Below are 24,646 nucleotides of genomic sequence, written 5' to 3'. Positions count from 1 at the left end.
TCTTCTCTCGTGCGGGCTCACTCTCCTGCTCTGAGCGCGAGGGGGGGGGGGACCGAATGGTTAGGCGTGCACTCGAGGCGGCCGCACCGCGCGTTTTAAAGGCGTTGGGGAGCTACCATCGATTGAACTGGTGGTACCTTTCCCACTTCCGCAGGTTCAAACGGTGGAGCCTGCTACTGCCGGCTCGAACGGCGGAACAGCCTCATCCCCCACGCCATTGGAATCTGTGTGCGGCCTGCCGGATGGGACGGCGGTAAGCGGGATTCCGTGTTGACGTAGCGGGTGCAGGGAGCTACCGCTATTTCACTCGGCAGTAGCTTCTCTTACCGCCGGTTGAGACGGCGGTAGCCTATTACCGCCGCTTCAAGCGGCGAGATAGGTCTATTTCTGCAATTTTTTTGTTCGACTATTTATTTCTCCAAAATTGTAAAAATTATATATATAAAAAAATCACTGGATCACACCGGTTGGGGCATGTGGGGCAGTAAGCCGGCCCATTATGTAAAGCTAGTGGACCCACTGTCCCAGCAGACCGTTAGCCTCACTTGTTTCATAAACGGGAGTGACTACAAATCAACCGAGTGATTTTTGTTTGGGTTTCAATCGAATTTTTGGACTAATCTTACAGGTAACTATGGCACTGTGAACACGTGATAAAGTGAAAAAAAAGGGGAAATCGAAATGAGCGAAAACAAAAGGAATGCGAGTTGATTGTCCTGATTCGATCAAATCACTGGGCTTGACGTTTCCTCTGCTGTTGGGCTGTTTGCTTGCAAGAAACTTCCGCACGGTACCACCGGGGCGAAACGAAGCCCATAATATATATGTCCTTCTGCTGTTGCCTTTTCTTTGGCGTTCGAGGTGCTTATCGCTAGGTCGTGCTGTGGGAGAAACTGGGCTGCGATGATGAATCAAGGTGCCTGTAAACTGGGCCGGAACAAGGTACTCGGCCTAAATTTGAGGCAGCTGTAACCTGCACAGGCCCAGGGACGGCCCTGCCGCCACCACCCGCACTCCCGTGTCGCTCGTTGACGTGGGCGTGCCGCCGCCACCGCCGCATTCTTGCTCCGACGCCGTCGCAGACGAGGACAGCGTCGACGACACCCCAGCTCACCACGACTCGCCATCTCCATCGATTCAACCGCCGGCCGTGGTGCGCCTCCCCGACCAAATCCCCTCATCGGACTTCGGTGCCGCTGGCCGGTTAGTTAGTACGCCCTGCTCTGTCTATGCTGAATTGGTGTCGGATCCGATTGACTGAGAGTCGAAGGAATTCTTTTCTGGATGAATCCGATTGAGATTAGGGGAAGGAGAAAGCACTTTCTGGAAACACAGCATCAGATTTGAGTTGAAGTCTGATTTCTTGTTTTCGGTGATCAGCAAGTTCAAGTCCCAGGTGTTGTTTTCGTACTCGGATTCCCATCACGTACTCGGATCAGGAATCTGGGAAGGTGGCCTCCGCCGGTGTATAAAGGCAACCAGGGTCTGCTTGCTCCGTCCAAGATTGCAGCTTTGCAAGTATTCCTGCAAAAAGCAGTTCACCTTCCAAGAGTCAAGTTTGCTGATCTGCTTCAATGGCGGCCTTTACCAGAGCTGCGACAATGAACAACCTGTTTGATGTAGTAGCTCTTGGACCAAAATATTTGTGGAGTCTAATCTTCAGAATTTTGCCTAAGCTGCTTGGTCTCCTAGTCAGTTTGATGAAGAAATTCAGCAAAGACAAGCATTTTCATCCGCCACTGATGGAACTGGAGACTGCGATTGGCACATTGCAGGAGCTGCCGCAGGAATTGCTGATGGATATCTTTGCCACCCTTGAGATCCCTGACCTTATACGAGCAGGCTCTGTCTGCTCATCCTGGCATTCCGCCTACACATGCCTGCGCAACCTGGGGACGTACAAAAAGTCCCAGACGCCATGCCTGCTTTACACTTCTAGATCTGCTGGTGAGAATGTTGCATGTCTATACAGCCTCGTGGAAAATAGGACCTACAAGTTAACTCTACCAGAGCCACCCATCCGCCGTAGGCTTCTGATCGGATCCTCCAATGGCTGGTTGATTACAGCAGATGAGAGGTCTGAACTGCACCTTGTCAATCCCATCACCGGTGAACAGGTTGCTCTTCCGTCAGTTATCACCATCGAGCAGGTGAAACCCATCACTGATGGTTCAGGTATCATCCGCAAGTACAAGTTATCATACTACTGTAGAGAAATGGACGAGGGACCGGAGATATTTGCTCTCGACAAGCTGCGCGAAGAACTGTATTTCAAGGCATTCGTGTTTCCAGATCATTGCACCCGAAGCTTCTTTGTTGTGCTCATCCACCATCCACGGTTTCAGCTTTCTTTTGCAAGATTAGGAGATGATAAGTGGACCTGGCTGCCACAAAATACACAATATAGGGATTGCATGTACAAGGCTGGTCTACTGTATGCATTGACGGCACTTGGAGAAATCGATGCCTTTGATCTCACTGCCTCCACTGTGACAATGAAGGTAATTATGAACAAGATTGATAGATACCCATATGCCTGGAAGAGCTGGTACATTATTTGGGCTCCATGGGGCGATCTGCTGCAAGTTTGGAGATCTTTTGGGGTTCCTCAGTATAAGGATGCTGATGGTGATGTTCCAGAGGATGGCCCTGCAATGCATTGGCCTTTTTTCCGCACCACAAAAGTCACAATATATGAAGTGGACTTGAAAGCAAGTGCGCTTGTGGAAACAAAGAGATTGTCTAATCATATTTTATTTCTTGGGCACAACAATTCACTTTGTCTTAGTGCTGATGAACACCCTCAATTGAAGGAAAATCATGCTTACTACACTGATGACCGCAGTGAACCGCCTGTGGCATTAAAGAATGTTCATCGTGATATTGGAGTTATCGACCTGGAAAATAGCAGCAGGAAGAAAATTGTGTCTCATATTTGGTCTAACTGGCCTTGTCCCACATGGATAACACCCAATCTTACAAAGATGAACTTAGCATTCAGCAAATAGGACTATTTTATATTCAGATTTTAAGATTTAGGAGATTATTTTGTATTGTTAATTTTTATGGAATGCAAAAGCTGTATTGTTAATTGTGCCCTCTGCCATGTTTTAATTTCCTAAGCCTCATTGTGTATAAATATTTTTAAAGGGGAAAATCGTATTCACTTCATCAGTTTTTTATTGCAAGCAGATGTTATTGATTAAGACAATGGAGCTGTAACATCTTACACGCAAGCCATTGAACTTGGCACTAACGATTAAGACAATCCTTGCAGGTAATTGTAACGACCGACCCCTAAACCTTCCCAGTTAATCTTGATCGGAGCCCTTGACCTTAGTTATCTGTCTTGCTTAACCATACCTGAGTGCTCAGTCTTCCGCCGGTCCCGACCCCTGAGATCCGACCCCTTCCCGCTTCGCTCCTCTTCCGACCCCGGCGAGCTTAGCCCGATCGTCGGATCCTGCTGATCTTCCTCACCCGTCCGATCTATCCACAAGGGGACCCGTGAGATCTTTTCCAGATCCTCCGCGACAGCCGCACTCGAGTTGCATGGCCGCCTCAGAGCCTTCCTGCCGCGTGGCTCGTCTTCTCCGACGCCTGCCGCTCAGTTTTGTCTCTGGCGAGCAACAGAGTGGGTTCCCGCGCCCCTTTTCCCCAATGGCAGCGGAAGCCCTCTGCACCCCTTTCTGCAGAGCCTCGCCTCCCGCGCCCATCATCACGCCACCAGATCCCGGCCCCAGAGCCCGATGTCGCCCGTCTTTTCCGTCCCTTCAGCCACAGTTGCGCCGCCCGGTCGTCGCTACACGACGATTCCTCCACCGCCAACCCCGACCGCGGCCGCGACAGTTCCTTTCCCCGCTCTGTCAGAAGCCGCCCGACAATCTGTTGTTCCGCGCTCTCCCCCGCGCCCGCGTCCGCCTGTCTTCTCACCTATGCGCCCTCGATTCTAGCGCCGTTAAACCGGTCGCTTCTATCACCTCTTCCGCACAACGACGCCCGCTTTCCGCCAAATCCCAACCACCGGTCTACCCGCGCCTACGCCGCCCTGACGGCAGAGCGCAATGATCGCTGGCGTCACCCCCGGAGTTCTGCAGCACCGCCCTCTTTGCTCAATCGCCGCCACGGCAGAGCACTCCATTGCTTCTCCCCGGCCTTCGCGCCACTCCCCTTCTCTCTCTCCGCGCCGTTTCCTTTTCCCTGCTCCAGCAGCTATAAAAGGAATGCCCCCGTCGCCGGAGTTTTCCCTCCGCCCTTGTTGCCTTCAGCCTCCTCTAGCTCCCTGCTTAAGCTCCTAGCGCCACCCACCCAGTTCTTGAGAAGTTCTTCTCCCAGTTTCTTCTCAGTTCCTCCAAGTCACCCAGCAGCTTGCTCCTCCGTGCTGCGTAAGAGCTCTCTTGTGATCCGCAAGAAGCAGCGCCGCCGCCGGAGCATTGCCAGTCCTAGCCCTTACTCGAAGCTTTAGTCCCTCCGCCCAAGTTCGCTTCTTCCCGACCCCAAGTTTTCCTTTCAGGAAGAAGGTGAGTTGCCGACCCTAGTCCGCCTCGCCCGACCCCTCCTATCCGCCCGACCCCAGTTCCGTCTCGCCCGACCCTGTCTGTTCCGCCGACCCTTATCCGCCTCGCCCGAGGGCTTGGCTGTGATCTTTTTCTTCAACTCGAGGGTGTATGTGTAAAACCTGGGAACCCTTCAGCGCTTGCGTCTAAGGATCCCAGTTATCACATCCTCTAGTTCGAGGATCAGACCACTAGTTTCCCTTCCTACCCTTACCTGTTGATCATCATCAGCTCTCTCGAACCACCATAACCTCCTGCTCTTTGTCGCAAGTTTCTGGGCTCAGGCGAGCCAGTGCTGCTGTTGGAATAACCGTCTAAGCTAACCCTTGCATTGCATTCGTGTAGAGCTGCACCTCGCCGACGGTTTCTACGAGCTCCACCCGGCGCCAGAAGAAGAAGCTGTAGCCGAGTTCCTGCCCGCGGAAGCCGAAGTCGCCCCCGAAGCCGAGCAGTTCCCGCCCTCCTTGCTTGAAGGCAAGCCCCGGTTGCATGAAAGTCCTATGTGCTTTACCAGACTTGCGCATGTCTTCTGTAACCTGCTTGTGCATTTACGTATAGGAGTTGTGTGAAACCCTAGATGCATGACTTAGGTAACCCATGATATGAGCACTAGATGTTGGACCGAGTAGCCGCATTGCTTAACTAGGAGACGGTAAAAGTCGAGTGATTTCCTGTCACTCGTGAGTTGTAGGAGTTGCATGATTTACTCTCCTATTACAACTATAAGGACGATGGACGGGGCTGGGTTTGGTAACTTTTTGGTGGTCGGATGGTCGCCCCGTCTATCTATGAAATCTTGCTAAGGCCCGACAGTGGTGGTGTTCGTGATCAAGTGTTTGAAAGTACTAGCCTCATACTTAGTATGGGATGAGGAAGCCTAGTACCGGATTGAACCTAGACGTGAGCGGTCGCCCCATTGTTCTTGGAACGGAGTTTCCCCTGCTGGTTGTCGCACGTGGTGGCAAGCGTGGTCACAGGACGGCAGAGGCCGAGTCTGTGGAACCTTGCACCAAAGGAAATGGGCCCGACACGGGTTAGGGGATTGATGGGGAAGGCCGACACAGGAAGCGACCTTCGGGTGCGCGGATGTCGTGAGGCTAGGTTCACCATGCATGGTTAAAGAACTCGAATCGATTCGTCTGCCTCTCATAGCTTGAGATTGCTTGATCGCTATGTCACCCTGAGTAAATGAGGAATCTGATGATGGCAATGTTGTTGTTATATACATCTTGTTTGGCTCTATGATTGCTTAGAATAGGTTGCACAACCTAGACTGGTAAATGAACCTAGAACCGGAGCTAAAACTTGAATTAAGGTTACTTAGTGCTTTTGGCAAACAAACCCCTCAGCCAAACAGCTTGCATGTCTAGAAGGAGGAGTAGTCCTTACTCCTATCGGTTAAGTCTTGTTGAGCTTAGTAGCTCAGCCTTGTTGTGGCTTCTGTTTTCAGGTGAAGTTGATGTGTCCGACCCCTCTCTGGTTGGTGCTTGGCCGCCCCATCTCCCGCCAGGCTGGACGGTCGAGTGGGACCCCTCCTCGGACGGCGAGGAGAGGACTCAGTGATGTTCTGGCTGGCCTTGCCCGGACATCCGACCCCCGACGAAGTCTTCCGCTAGTGTTTTCTCTGTCGTTTTCTTTGTTTTTTGTAAAACTCTGATGTTGGACTTTATGGTGGAACTAAAATGGGTAAAACTTGTTTAACTCAGTGGACTTGTTGTATTCTCTGTAACCGCTCACCTTCGTGTGGGTTTGCTAGACTCGATCCTGTTTAAGTGGTTAAATTGGATGAAATCCGACGGCACTTCGTGTTAGCTCGGTTTAGGCAGGAGTGTCGCATGTTAGGCGGCTTAACCCTGCTTAATCAAGCTAATCCGAGGTGTTTCCGCCACAGCTGGTATTAGAGCCGTGTTTAGCATTTCAGAGAACCCAATGAGCCCTAAACACTTCTTTGAAAAGGATAAAAGTTGCAAGAAACTTTTTGAAAACCTTGTACGATCGTTAAGGATGACTTAGTGCGAGAGGCCCTAGGGGATTTTGGGGTTGTTTTAGGTGACTAATAAGTACTTGGTTATTTTGCTAACTCCTCCAGCACTTCGCCACGTCTATCATACGTGTGTCGAGATCCGCATCGCGAGCATGCGAGGGTTGATAGGGAGCTCCATTCAAAGAACCCTATCTTCGCAGTTGTTTTCGCCCACGTCTATTATACGTGCGCAGGTTCCGTATGTGTTCCATACGAAGGTTGGTACGGTTCGATTCCAACGAACCTATCGGCACGGTTGTTTCGCCACGTTTGTCATACGTGTGCTGATCCCGCATCACGAGTATGCGAAGGGTTATATGGTTCTATTCGACAGGAACATATTTCCACGGTTAAGCGCTGTCCATGCAGCCTTAAACGCATGGGTGCCGTTCCTATAGTGAGCGGTAATGTTTGGGAATGCTTTCGTGGGTGCTGGCACGAAAGGTTCGTGTGTGTGCTTTCTACAGGTTGCTAACCGCGTTCGTTAGGAGACGTTGCTAGAACCGACTAGTTAATATAGGGAGAGACGTATTGTTGCCTTGTCACCGGCGCTGACCGCGTAAGACCCAAAGTTCGGGCAGTTGTTTCTGGTTAAGAGTACGGTAGGCCGTGCATGCGGCATACCAAAAATCTGTAATGTTTTCCTTCTCAACAGTAACCCTGTTCGAAAGATTTCTTTTGGATCTAAGGATTTCTAGTTTCTCTTAGTTGCTCTCGGTTAAGCCCTTCTGCTTCTCTATCCGACCCCTGATCCTTGGAGTTATCTCACGTGGTTTTCGGTTTTCTTGGTTCCAGATGGCTGTTCCCGGACATGTGGTTTTTGGAGCGGACGGTACCTTCCAATCAACGTGCCTGCATTTCGAGGGGTTTCCCGCAATTTTGTGGGATACGCTGAAGTGGTTTGGGTATCAGTCCCCGCCCTTGTATGCCGGGCGGTTATATATGGAACAGGGCATTCAGACGTGCCAGGTGCAAGCGTTGGTACCACCTCCCCTTGCACGGCCCGACTGGCCCTCCCTTGGCATAATAGCCTATGTCTCGCTCCGGAAGATACATGGGAATCCGCCGCCCTTCAGTTGCTCACCCAGTTCTGTCAGTTGCACCCTGTGGAGATCACGCTAGATCCGATCGGTCTTTTCCCCGTCAGGAGTCGGCTGGACCCGGCCTGGCTTGACCGCGTCGGGAACCTCGAGGTGTTGGCCACCACCTGCGCTATGGTCACCATCTCCACCAACGTCCGGTGCATGGCCGCTCTCTACCGGTTGATAGAGCTCCAAGGAAGAGCCATGACTCTCTTCGCCCGGACGGCTGCCGATACCCACGGTTACCTCCAGGCAGCAAGAAGAGACCTGGTAGGCCAAACCTACCAGCTGATCCAGCGTGGTATCCAGATCCACGATATGCAAGATCGGATCTCCGAGCTAGAAGGAGAAGTTGCCGACCTCGTGGACGGCATGATAGAGCTCTCGGAGGAAAAGATGGAGGTGGAAATGGAGTTGGCAGTCGCCAATGCCCACCTGGAGGAGCACCAAGCTGAGCTTGAAGATATGCATGCCCTCAACATGCAGCTTGAAGCTCAGGAGGACTCTGAGGAAGACGAGGGAGCGTCCAGCATGGACATAGAAGAAGATGGCGCCCCTTCTCCGACTCATAGTGTCCAGTGGTAGCTTAAGGGTTCTCAGGGAACCTTCTTTCTTTTTGTTGTACTCCTCGGCAGCCTAGATTTTGGAAAAGCTGTAATAGGTTAGCCTTGAGTTGAGTACTCCCTGTGTTGAAACATCGTTGTGTATAAGTTAACCCTGGTGCATAGCTTTCTCGTCTCTGTACGGTGTGGATGCTAGGTTGAGTAAGTTGCGCCGTGACCTTATGATGTGTTTGGAGAACCTGTTCTTGGGCCGACCCCGGCTTGTGAAACCGAGTGCGCCGACCCTTGAGGCAGTTTCCGCTTTGTCCGACCCTTTTCGCTTACGGACCATGTCCGACCTCTTGGTTTGAGAGGATCAGATCCTAGGAGTCTGTAGGTGGCATGTGTGCCTGAAGTGGAGTACCAGGACAAGTAGAGGTTATCTATGCTGAGAATGGGAGGAATGTGCTTCCTCTATGAGGATGTGTGATGCACCATTGGCAAGAGTCGCATTAAGGGATTTAATTCATACGTTCCATTTGTTGGAGTACACCTAAGGTTATGAAGTTAATGGGGCGTTAACTCTTGCAGATGGCGCACCGCACTAGGTCGGGATCTGTGCCCAGTGGTAGTGATCAGCGACAGGATCTTCCCCCGCCCCCGCCCCCATCGCCATTGGAGGCAATCTTAGCAACTCAAACTGAGCTGCTAAGGTATCTGGTGCAAGGACAACAACAACAGCCGCATGGTGGAAGAGCACAGCCGCAGCCGCAGCCGCATATCGCAAGATATGAGGACTTTCTGGGGACCCAGCCCCCGCTGTTCCAGAAGACACAAGAACCGCTCGATCCTGACGCATGGGTTCGTACGATCGAATCCAAGTTCGAACTCCTCACCGCTCCATGTCCCGACAACAACAAGGCGCGGTTCGCAGCTCAGCAACTGCGTGGCTCCGCACGGCTTTGGTGGGACCACTACCATGCCATGCTACCTGCTGGCCACGTGGTCAGTTGGAACGAGTTCAAGACGGCGTTTAAGGCGCATCACATTCCCGAATGTCTCCTGGAGCGCAAACTCAACGAGTTTCTGGCCCTCACCCAAGGAACTTGGGATGTACTGCATTACGCCCAAGTGTTCAATAACCTATGCCGTTATGCTGGCTATCATGCGGACACCGATGAGAAGAAGCGGGACAGATTCCGCCGAGGACTGAGCTAGGAGCTCAGGGAAAGGCTGAACCCCATCAGGGTGGACACCTATAACGAGTTGGTCAACCTGGCCATCTCTCAGGAGGACTGCATGCAAGCTCTCAAGGCCGACCAGAAGAGGAAAGCCTCTGTGGCACTTCCGAGTCCGCCGACCCGAAGGTTTCGGATGATCCCTCCACAAGCCCCTGGCCGACCCCAGCAGTCAGGGAAATGGATCGCCCGACCCCCGCCGGCAGCAATGCCTCGCTTTCCAGGCTTCCAGCCGCAAGCGCCCCGACCGACCCTGCCAACGCCACCTCGCCCGGCAGCCAGTAACCGATGTTTTACCTGCGGCAATGAAGGACATTTTGCAAGGGACTGCCCCAGGAACAAGAATCAGCAGCAAGGCCAGAACCCCATGGCAGCCAGAGGACGAAGGCCCAAGGTGCAAGTCCGACAAGGCCGACTCAACTACACCAGCTTGACCGATCTCCCCGAAGGTGCGCCAGTAATGACGGGTACTTTCCTTGTTTTAAATCAAGCTGTTGTTGTGTTGTTTGATTCGGGAGCCTCACATAGCTTTATCGGGAGTAAGGCAAGGGAAAGATGTGGGCTAAGTGTCGGTCACACTAAGGAACCCTATGTGATCACCACTCCTGGAGGAAGGATAATGTCGGATCAGGTCGTTATTCTTGTACCTCTCCAGCTAGGTCCTACCCTCTTCAAGGAAAACCTTATCATCCTTGACCTAGAAGGCCTAGATGTCATCCTTGGCATGGATTGGATGGCCCGACATCATGTTGTTCTAGATACATCAGCCCGATCTCTTTACATCAGCTCACCCTTCCATGGCAGTTCTACCCTATCCTTGACCCATCCTGAGTCTCCGACTCCTTGTGCCTACCCTCTCTTGGGAGCCCGTCTAGAAGACCTCCCTGTTGTCTGTGAGTACCCTGATGTGTTTCCAGAAGATTTGCCGGGTATGCCACCTGATAGAGAAGTTGAGTTTTCCATAGAGTTGATTCCTGGCACAGCCCCAATATCTAAGAGACCCTATCGGATGCCACCCGCTGAGTTAGCCGTGTTGAAGACCCAGTTGCATGATCTGTTGGAAAAGGGCTTCATCCGACCTAGTACATCATCTTGGGGTTGCCCCGCCCTGTTTGTGAAGAAGAAAGACGGCAGTTTATGGATGTGTGTGGATTACCGACCCCTAAATGCGGTAACAATCAAGAACAAATACCCGCTGCCATGCATTGAGGTCCTGTTCGATCAGTTAGCCGGAGCAAAAGTGTTCTCCAAGATCGATCTTCGTTCGGGTTATCACCAAATCAAGATTCGACCTTGCGACATACCCAAGACAGCTTTCTCTACCAGATATGGACTATACGAGTACCTAGTCATGTCCTTTGGACTCACCAATGCACCCACCTATTTCATGTACCTTATGAACTCGGTGTTTATGCCCGAGCTGGAAAAGTTTGTAGTGGTATTCATTGATGATATCCTAGTGTACTCGAAGAACGAGGAAGAGCATGCCAACCATCTTCACATAGTTCTCCAACGGCTGAGAGATCACCAGCTTTATGCAAAGTTCTCCAAGTGTGAGTTTTGGTTAGATAGTGTCAAGTTTTTGGGACACACTATCTCCAAGGACGGTATCGCCGTGGACCCCAGTAAGGTGCAAGAAGTCATGGAATGGAAGTCTCCTACCTCAGTACACCAAATCAGGAGTTTCCTTGGACTTGCAGGTTACTATCGGCGTTTTATTCCGTATTTCTCCAAGATAGCTAAGCCGATGACCGAGTTGCTGAAGAAAGAGGTCAAATTTGTGTGGGACACCAAGTGTGAAGAGGCCTTCGAGACCCTGAAGCACTTGCTGACCACCGCCCCAGTTTTGGCTCAACCCGACCCCTCTAGGCCGTATGACGTATACTGTGACGCCTCTGGTACTGGACTCGGATGTGTTCTTATGCAAGACAGCCGAGTCATTGCCTATGCCTCACGTGCGTTACGACCTCATGAGCTAAACTACCCGACCCATGACCTTGAGTTGGCAGCAGTGATACATGCCTTGAAGATATGGAGGCACTACCTAATGGGAGCTCACTGCAACGTCTACACCGACCACAAGAGCCTCAAGTACATCTTCACTCAAGCCGACCTCAACATGCGTCAGAGAAGATGGCTGGAGTTGATAAAGGATTATGAGTTGGAAGTGCACTATCATCCTGGCAAGGCCAATGTGGTAGCCGATGCCCTCAGTCGCAAACCCCATTGCAACTGCTTGTTGTCAACAGCCTTCACCAACACTCTGTGTCACGAGATGGGAAAACTAAGTCTGAAGATTGTTCCCCATGGAACCCTTGATCACATCATCCTTGACTCAGTTTTGGAGGACCAAATTCGGTCAGCACAAGCTAAGGATGAAGAAATAAAACGAATCATCAGTAAGATCTCAGTAAAGGATGAAGGATATAAGCATTTCCGTCAGGACCAAACAGGAAGTGTGTATTATGGAAACCGACTAGTAGTACCCGCCGATCCCGAGTTGAGGAAGCAGATCCTAGATGAAGCTCATCGTTCCAAGTTCTCAATCCATCCTGGCAGCAACAAGATGTACCATGATCTCCGTCAAACTTTATGGTGGAGTGGAATGAAACTAGAGATAGCTCGTTATGTTTCAGAATGTGACACCTGTCAACGTGTCAAGGCCAGTCACTTGAAGGTAGCAGGAACCTTGCAGCCGCTACCTATTCCCTCTTGGAAATGGGAAGACATCAGCATGGACTTCATAGTTGGATTACCCCTTACAACTCAACGGTATGATTCCATCTAGGTTATAGTGGACCGTCTGACCAAGACAACACATTTCTTTCCTGTTCGTACCACCTACACAGTCAAGCAATATGCAGAGTTGTACCTCGACCGTATTGTTTCCCTACATGGTGTACCCAAGACCATCATCTCTGATCGAGGAGTTCAGTTTGTGGCCCGTTTTTGGGAGCAATTACAAGCATCTATGGGCACCAAGCTCATCGAAGCTCAACATATCATCCTCAAACCGATGGCCAAACCGAGAGAGTCAACCAGATCCTTGAAGACATGTTAAGAGCCTGTGTTATCCACTATGACAAAAACTGGGACAAGTGTCTTCCCTTAGCAGAGTTCTCCTACAATAACAGCTATTAGGCCAGTTTGAAGATGGCACCGTTTGAGGCCCTGTACGGCCGGAGATGCAGGACACCCTTGAACTGGTCCCAGCCAGGAGAGAGACAGGTTTATGGCCCTGACTTAGTGGCAGAAGCCGAAGAGCAAGTGAAGGTAATTCAAGCAAATCTCAATGTTGCCCAATCTCGACAGAAGAGTTACTCCGACCAGAGGAGAAGACCCCTGCAGTTCGACCTTGGTGATCATGTGTACCTTCGAGTCTCCCCGACCAAAAGCGTGCAACGGTTTGGAATAAAAGGCAAGTTAGCTTGGCCCTTATGAGATTGTGGAGAGATGTGGACCCGTTGCTTACCAGATCCAACTCCCAGAACAGCTATCAGCCATACATAATGTTTTCCATGTGTCCCAACTGAAGAAATGTGTCCGAGTTCCAGCAGAGATCTTAGAACAAGAACAGCTTCAGGTAGAGCCTGACCTGACCTACGCCGAGTACCCAGATCGAGTTCTTGACCGAAAGGAAAGGCACACCCGACGCCAAGTGGTAAACATGTACAAGATCCTTTGGAGAAACCATACCGAAGATGAAGCAACATGGGAAACGGGCGAATATCTGAACAAGCAGTTCCCGGGTTTTCTGTCCCATCAAGGAGGTGAGAACAGCACACCCTTTTGATCCTTGAATCTTGGGACGAGATTCTTTTTAAGAGGGGTAGGCTGTAACGACCGACCCCTAAACCTTCCCAGTTAATCTTGATCGGAGCCCTTGACCTTAGTTATTTGTCTTGCTTAACCATGCCTGAGTGCTCAGTCTTCCGCCGGTCCCGACCCCTGAGATCCGACCCCTTCCCGCTTCGCTCCTCTTCCAACCCCAGCGAGTTTAGCCCGATCGTCGGATCCTGCTGATCTTCCTCACCCGTCCGATCTATCCACAAGGGGACCCGTGAGATCTTTTCCAGATCCTCTGCGACAGCCGCACTCGAGTTGCATGGCCGCCTCAGAGCCTTCCTACCGCGTGGCTCGTCTTCTCCGACGCCTGCCGCTCAATTTTGTCTCTAGCGAGCAACAGAGTGGGTTCCCGCGCCCCTTTTCCCCAATGGCAGCGGAAGCCCTCTGCACCCCTTTCTGCAGAGCCTCGCCTCCCGCGCCCATCATCACGCCACCAGATCCCGGCCCCAGAGCCCGATGTCGCCCGTCTTTTCCGTTCCTTCAGCCACAGTTGCGCCGCCCGGTCGTCGCTACACGACGATTCCTCCACCACCAACCCCGACCGCGGCCGCGACAGTTCCTTTCCCCGCTCTGTCAGAAGCCGCCCGACAATCTGTTGTTCCGCGCTCTCCCCCGCGCCCGCGTCCGCCTGTCTTCTCACCTATGCGCCCTCGATTCTAGCGCCGTTAAACCGGTCGCTTCTATCACCTCTTCCGCACGACGACGTCCACTTTCCGCCAAATCCCAACCACCGGTCTACCCGCGCCTACACCGCCCTGACGGCAGAGCGCAATGATCGCTGGCGTCACCCCCGGAGTTCTGCAGCACCGCCCTCTTTGCTCAATCGCCGCCACGGCAGAGCACTCCATTGCTTCTCCCCGGCCTTCGCGCCGCTCCCCTTCTCTCTCTCCGCGCCGTTTCCTTTTCCCTGCTCCAGCAGCTATAAAAGGAATGCCCCCGTCGCCGGAGTTTTCCCTCCGCCCTTGTTGCCTTCAGCCTCCTCTAGCTCCCTGCTTAAGCTCCTAGCGCCACCCACCCAGTTCTTGAGAAGTTCTTCTCCCAGTTCCTTCTCAGTTCCTCCAAGTCACCCAGCAGCTTGCTCCTCCGTGCTGCGTAAGAGCTCTCTTGTGATCTGCAAGAAGCAGCGCCGCCGCCGGAGCATTGCCAGTCCTAGCCCTTACTCGAAGCTTTAGTCCCTCTGCCCAAGTTCGCTTCTTCCCGACCCCAAGTTTTCCTTTCAGGAAGAAGGTGAGTTGCCGACCCTAGTCCGCCTCGCCCAACCCCTCCTATCCGCCCGACCCCAGTTCCATCTCGCCCGACCCTGTCTGTTCCGCCGACCCTTATCCGCCTCGCCCGAGGGCTTGGCTGTGATCTTTTTCTTCAACTCGAGGGTGTATGTGTAAAACCTGGGAACCCTTCAGCGCTTGCGTCTAAGGATCCCAGTTATCACATCCTCTAGTTCGAGGATCAGACCACTAGTTTCCCTTCCTACCCTTACCTGTTGATCATCATCAGCTCTCTCGAACCACCATAACCTCCAGCTCTTTGTCGCAAGTTTCTGGGCTCAGGCGAGCCAGTGCTGCTATTGGAATAACCGTCTTAGCTAACCCTTGCATTGCATTCGTGTAGAGCTGCACCTCGCCGACGGTTTCTACGAGCTCCACCCGGCGCTAGAAGAAGAAGCTGTAGCCGAGTTCCTGCTCGCGGAAGCCGAAGTCGCCCCCGAAGCCGAGCAGTTCCCGCCCTCCTTGCTTGAAGGCAAGCCCCGGTTGCATGAAAGTCCTATGTGCTTTACCAGACTTGCGCATGCCTTCTGTAACCTGCTTGTGCATTTACGTATAGGAGTTGTGTGAAACCCTAGATGCATGACTTAGGTAACCCATGATATGAGCACTAGCTGTTGGACCGAGTAGCCGCATTGCTTAACTAGGAGACAGTAAAAGTCGAGTGATTTCCTGTCACTCGCGAGTTGTAGGAGTTGCATGATTTACTCTCCTGTTACAACTATAAGGATGATGGACGGGGCTGGGTTTGGTAACTTTTTGGGGGTCGGATGGTCGCCCCGTCTGTCTATGAAATCTTGCTAAGGCTCGACAGTGGTGGTGTTCATGATCAAGTGTTTGAAAGTACTAGCCTCATACTTAGTATGGGATGAGGAAGCCTAGTACCGGATTGAACCTAGACGTGAGCGGTCGCCCCATTGTTCTTGGAACGGAGTTTCCCCTGCTGGTTGTCGCACGTGGTGGCAAGCGTGGTCACAGGACGGCAGAGGCCGAGTCTGTGGAACCTTGCACCAAAGGAAATGGGCCCGACACGGGTTAGGGGATTGATGGGGAAGGCCGACACAGGAAGCGACCTCCGGGTGCGCGGATGTCGTGAGGCTAGGTTCACCATGCATGGTTAAAGAACTCGAATCGATTCGTCTGCCTCTCACAGCTTGAGATTGCTTGATCGCTATGTTACCCTGAGTAAATGAGGAATCTGACGATGGCAATGTTGTTGTTATATACATCTTGTTTGGCTCTAAGATTGCTTAGAATAGGTTGCACAACCTAGACTGGTAAATGAACCTAGAACCGGAGCTAAAACTTGAATTAAGGTTACTTAGTGCTTTTGGCAAACAAACCCCTCAGCCAAACAGCTTGCATGTCTAGAAGGAGGAGTAGTCCTTACTCCTATCGGTTAAGTCTTGTTGAGCTTAGTAGCTCAGCCTTGTTGTGGCTTCTGTTTTCAGGTGAAGTTGCTGCGTCCGACCCCTCTCTGGTTGGTGCTTGGCCGCCCCAGCTCCCGCCAGGCTGGACGGTCGAGTGGGACCCCTCCTCGGACGGCGAGGAGAGGACTCAGTGATGTTCTGGCTGGCCTCGCCCGGACATCCGACCCCCGACGAAGTCTTCCGCTAGTGTTTTCTCTGTCGTTTTCTTTATTTTTTTGTAAAACTCTGATGTTGGACTTTATGGTGGAACTAAAATGGGTAAAACTTGTTTAACTCAGTGGACTTGTTGTATTCTCTGTAACCGCTCACCTTCGTGTGGGTTTGCTAGACTCGATCCTGTTTAAGTGGTTAAATCGGTTGAAATCCGACGGCACTTCATGTTAGCTCGGTTTAGGCAGGAGTGTCGCATGTTAGGCGGCTTAACCCTGCTTAATCAAGCTAATCCGAGGTGGTTCCGCCACAGTAATCCTCGTAAGGATTAAATAAACTAATAAAACTCAGCATCCATATTTACTCCCCGAGTGCAAAGGCAGTGGCGTCAAAGCTGGCGGAGAGGCCAGTGCCAGTCTTGAAGGTGACCTTCTCCGGCGAGGCCTCGGGAACATAGACCTCAACAACACTGAGCCAAAGCATCAACATTCCATGCTCCACCACGCTCCATGCCGAAGCCAGGTGAAACATTCCATGCCGTATGATATGGAACTGTAATTATATTGTTAGAAACTTAGAATATAATATTACAAGCCAACCAGTTATGATGACGTGATCTTGCATTGCTAAATCATCTTATGGAGCTGTAAGTTTCTGGGTTGTCAAATGAGCCACTGTCCCATTACCTGCGAAGGATATACACTGGTAATTCAGCAAATTTCAGCTTATGCAACCAATAATACCCAACAAAATGTTGACCTACATTAAAATAATGTAGGCATTACAAGGATTACTAATTGGAGATTCTTTTGAAACCTCCACTTAATTTTCACGACATGCCTAGAGAAAAAACAGAAATTCTTAAAAAAAATTAGAAACATCCGATCATCGATCTGTAAACTCCAATTATCATAGCCATTGGATCTATTACGTAGATTCGTGCCCCATGATCAGCTGTACCAAAAATGTTAATCCAAAGTAATAGTGAAAATGTGGTGGCTCCTTCTACTATGCTCAAAAAAGCATATATAGCATTGATGAACCGAATCAAATTTAAAAGAAATAAAAAACTCAACCAAATATCGAATTGATCACGTGCAATCTTAAATTCAAAAAAAATATGTTCATTGTTTTGATCATTCAAGCGCTACACAATACTTTTTGTTTAGGAATTCACTTATTTTTACATATTTGGCGTACGTAGTTGATTGATATATCTAAGGGATTGACGCACTATGATACAAAGGTTCATGGTCTCCATAAAAATAAAATATCAAATTTTCACGACAGCACCGGCGCCCCGGCCGCACCCCGCCGCCATCCGCCGGAGCGCCGGAGCCCCGGCCGCACAGCACCTAAGCCCCACAGTCGAGAGAGAAGGAGGGAGTGTGGCAACGTACTTACACTGCTCAGCCACCCCCGCCGCTCCTAAGCCTGCCGGTTGCCGCTGCCGTCGGATCTGAGAGAGAGGTGGCCAATAGTCCAAGATCCACGCGCTCCTTGCACCCATGCCTGCCGACGCTTCGCTGTCGTGCCCTCCCGCTGGAGCTCCGCCGGAGCTCCTTACCTCGCCACGTCCTGCCGACGCTCCGCCACCTCGCCACGCCCTCCCTTCTTGCCTCCACCTTTCCTTGCCCCTCCACCACTCCTCACCACATGTAAGAGGTGAGGGACGAGTGGAAGGGGGAGGGGAGGGGTGGCGACGGTAGGAGCGGCGAGGGGATCGATCTATGTGGGGGGAGCGAGGGGATTCGGCGGGGAGGAGAAGAGAGAGAGGCGCGGGTGAGAGGCCAGATGAGGGGGACGAGCGGATAGGTACGTGTAGGAAGGGAGTGAGCGTGGGGTGAGAGAGACAAGGGGGCTGACGCGTGAGGGGAAGTACCCCTTTACTACCGGGTGGAGGCTTCACCCTGTACTCACCCATTAGTATTGCATGAAGCCTCCATGCACATTAGTACTGGTTGGAGGCTTCGTACTGATGGCTGACCTTTGGTACCGGGTGAAGCCTCCACCCGGTACTAAAGGGGTCACGGGGGGCTACTCGGGGACTAGCCGTTTGGCCTGGTTCTAATGCTCATATTAGTACTAAGCCAAAATGCAACAGGTAGTAAGCTTTGGGATGAATGCTGAGTTTTCCGGTAGTGCAAACGGTACTTATCTATTTTTTAAAAAAAAATAAATTTTTTCCGGCCTCTACAACCGCACGCATCCTATGGCAGTTATCTCATGGATGTTAGGTGATTGTAATCTGAATAAAATGAAGATTGTTTGTAATTAAGTTTGGCTAAGCTAGTTATGTACTGTGATTAATAGATGTACATGCGGATCGTTGCTTCGTGTTAGTCGCGGAGGATGGAACAAAATCTGCGAGTTAATTTCCAATCCATTTTTATTACTTTGACCCCTTGCCCGTACATTTTAAGCTAATCAACTACAGTAAAACAAAACAATTGAAGAAATAAACCGATACACAATCAGGCCCCTTACGTGCACACAGTGTCGCAGCTTCACAGCGTGCCAGAACCGTCAATATTAACGTATGGCGATGGGGATTTGCAGACGCGATTCTCAGGGCTGTCCATGGCAAAATCAACGTATGGCGAGTGCTATACTGGGTCCTCCGCGCCTAGTGCTGGTGGAACATACCTTATTTTCGAATAATTTCTGCAAAGTACAGTTGCAACTCCGGAAGTTCTGTTTTCTGAGTACTCCCCCGCTCTTGGCTGCTCGTCCCGACCATCACAACGACTACTCACTACCAGAATTTAGAATTATCTTGGCGATCGAAAACTCCAAGGAATATACAAAGATTGCGAAGAAAATAGTACTTGGCATCCAACCACCAAGCAAAATCCGCAAAGAGTAGCAAGCTCGACGATAAAGATATTCCAAGCATTTGTGCAGATGTGATGAGGTTCCTCCAATACGAGATTTGTCACATGTCAAGCATATACTTTGACTCCGATGGTGTGTTGGCGATGGGCGAGTGATGGCAATAATAGTTATATCCTTTCAATATTTGTTGAACCATAAATAGTTCATATTTATATGCTATTTTAATAATATGATGGAATTTTAATAATATGAAAACATATATTATTCCCCAACTGGCACCTTGATTACTCCCCTAGCGCAAAGGCAGCAGCGTCGAAGCTATCCGAGAGGCCAGTGCCGGTCTTGAAGGTGACCTTGTCCGGCGAGGCCTCGGGAACATAGACCTCAACAACACTAAGCCAGAGCATCAGCTCCTTGGTCTTGACGCCGGTGATCTTCCGCAGCTTGCCCTTCTCAGCATATGCCGTCACCTCAGCCGCGTAGGACACGGTCTGTTTGATCTTCTTGAACGTGTGCTCGACCTTCTTCTTCCCTTGAACCAGCCACATGAACCCCGTGGTGCGGTTGTACCCAAACTCCTGGATGTCCTCCATTGGCAGGAGGCCCTTCGGAAGCCCGAGCTCTTCCAGCAGCTCGACAGACTTCTTCCTGCAGATGGCATCTCCAGTGACAACCTCTGCACTGGAGCGGTGGCTCTCAATTTGGGATGCCATTGGAGTATGGCTAATTGCTAGCAAAGGTTGCTGACCTGGGAATATATTGTGTCCTATATATGCAGAAGAGTTCAACTTGTTGTGATGAAGCTTGATGCAATAGAGGCACGTATATATAGAGGTCTCAAGGCCTGTTCCAGTGTTATTCGGAAAGTGACTGGAACCTGGTGACTCTGATTCAGAGGTAAAGCAAGGAAATAGACTCCTGACCCTCATAGGCAATAGCACATCTGCACAGGTAGCCACAGCTGACTTTCTTACCAGCAAGCATACTCTGACGCACATAGTCACTGACCAAGTCAAAGAAGCACAACTATTTCATTGTCTAGACGAAACAAGTCTTACAGTTAGCAAACCACGACGACCGAGTCAAGAATCTATAACCAGCCTATCAGACATGACCATGAAAAATTCCATGCTGTATCATATGGAATTGTAATTATATTGTTAGAATATTAGAAGACAGCCAGTTACGATGATGCTTCATTGCAAAATGATCTTACGGTGCTGTAAGTTTTTAGGTTTACCGAATGAGACAGTACCAGATTGCCTCCGCCGAGGAAGCTTTCCTACACAACTGAATGCTTCTGTTCACTCTTGTATGACTTCATAAATCCATTGCACAATGCATTCCACTAGCCCATGGCCCTCTGCCATGTTTTAATTTCATAAGTCTCATTGTGTATAAATATTTTTATAAGGGAAAAATCGTATTCACTTCATCGGTTTTTCATTGCAAGCAGATGTTATTGATTAAGTAGGACAATGGAGCAGTAACATCTTACAGGCAACCATTGACGATTAAGATAATCCTTGCACGTAATCCTTGTAAGGATTAATAAACTAATAAAACTCAACATCCACATAGGCAAGATTTGGATAAAGGGGAAAATCGTATTCACTTCATCGGTTTTTCATTGCAAGCAGATGTTATTGATTAAGTAGGACAATGGAGCAGTAACATCTTACAGGCAACCATTGACGATTAAGATAATCCTTGCACGTAATCCTTGTAAGGATTAATAAACTAATAAAACTCAACATCCACATAGGCAAGATTTGGAAAGACATTAGTAAGAACAGATAACATTCATATGAACTGAATTCAGTTTGCAATAAAACTTCAAGATACAAGTTCTCACACCCGGTTTTAAAAGCAAAACCAGATGCATAAATCACATGTGCGTCAGGATTAAATTACACACATCCAACGACTTCAATGAATATCAAAGTCATTGCAAAATCATCTTACAGTGATGTAAGTATCTACCTTACCGACTGAGACAGTACCAAATTTCAGGTTACCGAACCAATTTTGCAAAACAAAATGTTGAGCTATAATAATAGTATGCAGATAAAATATGGAGTATATAAACAACTTTTTTGTTTTGCAGGGTGATGGTGCCTCCGCCGGGGAGAATGCTTCTGTTCACTCTTGGTATGACTCCATAAATCCGTTGCACAATGCATTCCACTGCCCGATGGCCCTCTGCCATATTTAATTTCCTAAGCCTCACTGTGTATAAATATTTTTAAAGGGGGAAATCATATTCACTTCATCGGTTTTTTAAAGGGGAAAATATTTTTAAAGGGGAACATCCTTGCAGGAGATCCTCGTAAGGATTAAATAAACTAATAAAACTCAGCATCCATATTTACTGCCCGAGTGCAAAGGCAGTGGCGTCAAAGCTGTCGGAGAGGCCAGTGCCAGTCTTGAAGGTGACCTTCTCCGGCGAGGCCTCAGGAACACAGACCTCAACTACACTGAGCCAAAGCATCAGCTCCTTGGTCTTGACACCGGTGATCTTCCGCAGCTTGCCCTTCTCGGCGAACGCTGTCACCTCGGCAGCATAGGACACGGTCTGCTTGATCTTCTTGAAGGTGTGCTCCACCTTCTTCTTCCTTTGCACCAGCCACATGAACCCCGTGGTGCGGTTGTACCCAAAGTCCTGGATGTCCTCCATTGGCAGGAGACCTTTGGGGAGGCCGAGCTCTTCCAGCAGGTCGACGGATTTCTTCCTGCAGATGGCATCTCCACTAACAACCTCTGCGCCGGAGCGGTGGGTCTCTATTAGGGACGCCATTGGAGCTTTGCTAGAAGTGTGATTCAAACCTGGGAGTGTACTGTGCTAAATGCAAATGAGCTGAGCGTGTTGTGATGAAACATGAGACAATGGAGGCACGTTTATATAAGAGATCCCGAGGCCTGTTCAAGTGCTTCTTAATTCTGAAACAGACGCTGATCTGGCAGCTAGCATTCAGTGGCAAAGCCGCAAAGGAATAGCACTCCGGACCCTCGTAGGCAATAGCTTAACTGCACAGGTAGCCATACTCTAACGCACAAAGTCACTGACGAAGTCAAGATACGCACAACAACTATTTCGGTGCTTCAGAGCAACAGAGAAAAATCTTACACAGTTCGCATGCCACGACCGAGTCAAGATAACTGGGCAGCCAGAGATGACCGTTGGACACCTTTCTTTTTTCCTTTTTTTTTTTTGAGGGAAGACCGTTGGACACCTTGGTTGCTCTGAAGCCAGGTGAAAAATTCCATGCCGTATGATATGGAACTGTAATTATATTGTTAGAAACTTAGAATATAATATTACAAGCCAACCAGTTATGATGACGTGATCTTGCATTCCTAAATCATCTTATGGAGCTGTAAGTTTCTGGGTTGTCAAATGAGCCACTGTCCCATTACCTGCGAAGGATATACACTGGTAATTCAGCAAATTTCAGCTTATGCAACCAATCTTACCGAACAAGATGTTGACCCACATTAAAATAATGTAGGGATTACAAGGATCATCTTATCTTACTAGTAATAGGAGATTTTTTTGAAACCTCCACTTAATTTTAACGACATGCCTAGAGAAAAAACAGAAATTCTTAAAAAAAATTAGGAACATCCGATCATCGATCTGTAAACTCCAATTATCATAGCTATTGGATCTATTACGTAGATTCGTGCCCCATGCGCAGCTGTACCAAAAATGTTAATCCAAAAGAATAGTGAAAATGTGGTGGCTCCTTCTACTATGCTCAGAAAAGCATATATAGCATTGATGAACCGAATGAAATTTAAAAGAAATAAGAAACTCAACCAAATATCGAATTGATCACGTGCAATCTTAAATTCAAAAAAAATATGTTCATTATTTTGATCCCTCAAGCGCTACACAATACTTTTTGTTTAGGAATTCACTTATTTTTACATATTTTGTGTACGTAGTTGATTGATATATCTAAGGGATTGACGCACTATGCTACAAAGGTTCATGGTCTCCATAAAAATAAAAGATGAAATTAGCAATAAATAATTCAATCATATATTGCATTTTTATGATTATTTGAAGCAACAAAGTAGCAATGGACCGCTCACGAACTTGCTCAACTGGTGAAGCGAACCAGACATACAAATTATTGCTCATGATTGTAACTTTGTTTATGAGATGTAACTTTGTTTATGAGATCTAATAAAAGGCACTCTTTTCCTCGGAAAAAAATGAGGCTTCCACAATTGGATGCTGCACACAAAGTTTATCTACTGTTTTTATAAACAGTGGAAAATCAAATACATTTGATACCGTCAATCCATAATGGCACTACAAAATACCCTGGCCCCACATATACCATGTAACACCCTAATTTTTAAACTTTTGCAACTTAATAAAAATTGTTAGAATTTACTAGAAATTAATTGCTTTGTGTTTAAGGATTGAAGGTTTTCTATGGTTGATGTTAAATTATTAGGCATTTAAATTTCATTTAAAATAAGTCAATGAATCATAGGAGTTTATTCTTGCATTCATGCTGGTGCATTGATTTTGGTTGTTTGAATTCAAATTTGTATTTGAATTCATTTGTGTGACCCACGACCGGGGAAAGCCCCTTAAGTACCGGTTCGTGACCCCCTTTAGTACAAGTTGTGAAACCGATATTGCTACTTCGGTACTAAAGGGGGTCTTTAGTACTTGGTCAAATAACCGGTATTAAAGGGGCATTAAAAAAATCTGCCGACTGGAGCCTCGGCCGCACCCCGTCGCCATCCGCCAGAGCACCAGAGCCCCAGCCGCACCCCGCCACCGTCCGCCCGAGTGCCGGAGCCCCGACCGCACCCCGTCGCCATTCGCCGGAGCACTGGAGCCCCAACCACACCCCGCCGCCGTCCGTCAGAGCGCTGGAGCCACGGCCATACACCGCCGCCGTTCATCGGATCCCCAGCTGCACAACACCTCAGCCCTGGACCAGAGAGAGGGAGGAAGGGAGGGAGGGAGGCGGCGTACTTATGCTGCTCAACCACCACCGCCAGTTGCCGTCGTCGCTGCTCCTCATCCTGTCGGTTGTCGCCGCTGCTGGATCTGAGGGCAAGGTGGCCCCTACTCCAAGATCCACACGCTCCGTGCTCCACCACGCCTACCGACGCTTTGCTGCCTTGCCACGCCCTCCCTTCTTGTCTCCGCCGCTCCTCACCACATGTAATAGGTGAGGGTCGACCGGAGGGGAAAGGAGAGGGGTGGCGACGGCAAGGGCGGCAAGGGGATCGATTTGTGTAGGGGAGAGAGGGGATTCGACGGGGAGAAGAAGAGAGAGAGGCACGGGTGAGAGGCCGGATGAGGTGGATGAGCGAATAATTACGTGTGGGGAAGGGGTAAGTGTGGGGTAAGAGAGAAGGGGCTGATGCGTGAGGGGAGGTGTCACACCCGATTTTAAAACAAAACCAAGTGCTTCCTATATGTATGACAGGATCTAGTTTTATACATATAGTGATATCATTAGTGAATAACATCAATAGTATCACGTAAAGGAATATAAATAAAGACTTACGAGTCTGACAGAGATATATACCTTAACCCTAGAAACGGAGGCTCCAAACTTCACAGGCAATCGACTGGGGACTGCATACACCTAGAACTCAGCATCATCTTCAGAAAACTTTACACACCTTCCTCATCTAAGCAGTAGT

General features: G+C 49.5%; 3 protein-coding genes across 3 annotated transcripts; 1 reads left to right on the top strand and 2 right to left on the bottom strand.

The window, feature by feature from the left end:
* Positions 1-1,023: 1,023 nt before the first annotated feature.
* Positions 1,024-3,169, top strand: LOC117846287 (F-box protein SKIP23). Its single transcript, XM_034727428.2, has one exon. The coding sequence runs from the start codon at positions 1,575-1,577 to the stop codon at positions 3,006-3,008; it is 1,434 nt and encodes a 477-aa protein (XP_034583319.1). The 5' UTR covers positions 1,024-1,574; the 3' UTR covers positions 3,009-3,169.
* Positions 3,170-19,147: 15,978 nt separating this feature from the next.
* Positions 19,148-19,941, bottom strand: LOC117846042 (uncharacterized). Its single transcript, XM_034727139.2, has one exon. The coding sequence runs from the start codon at positions 19,891-19,893 to the stop codon at positions 19,249-19,251; it is 645 nt and encodes a 214-aa protein (XP_034583030.2). The 5' UTR covers positions 19,894-19,941; the 3' UTR covers positions 19,148-19,248.
* A 1,062-nt stretch (positions 19,942-21,003) lies between these two features.
* LOC117846533 (uncharacterized) lies at positions 21,004-22,142 on the bottom strand. The gene has a single exon (XM_034727737.2). It carries the CDS (start codon positions 21,759-21,761, stop codon positions 21,333-21,335), a length of 429 nt encoding a protein of 142 aa, XP_034583628.1. The 5' UTR covers positions 21,762-22,142; the 3' UTR covers positions 21,004-21,332.
* Positions 22,143-24,646: the final 2,504 nt, after the last annotated feature.

This window comes from Setaria viridis, chromosome 2 (assembly GCF_005286985.2).
Source record: "Setaria viridis chromosome 2, Setaria_viridis_v4.0, whole genome shotgun sequence".
Lineage (NCBI taxonomy): Eukaryota > Viridiplantae > Streptophyta > Magnoliopsida > Poales > Poaceae > Setaria > Setaria viridis.
The sequence above is the reverse complement of the archived record's forward strand: the minus strand, read 5'-3'. Positions and strand labels throughout refer to the sequence as shown.

Bases quoted from the DNA above. Each gene is read 5' to 3' on its own strand.
- LOC117846287 (XM_034727428.2), top strand. From the start codon at position 1,575: ATGGCGGCCTTTACCAGAGCTGCGACAATGAACAACCTGTTTGATGTA.
- LOC117846042 (XM_034727139.2), bottom strand. From the start codon at position 19,893: ATGAGGGTCAGGAGTCTATTTCCTTGCTTTACCTCTGAATCAGAGTCA.
- LOC117846533 (XM_034727737.2), bottom strand. From the start codon at position 21,761: ATGGCGTCCCTAATAGAGACCCACCGCTCCGGCGCAGAGGTTGTTAGT.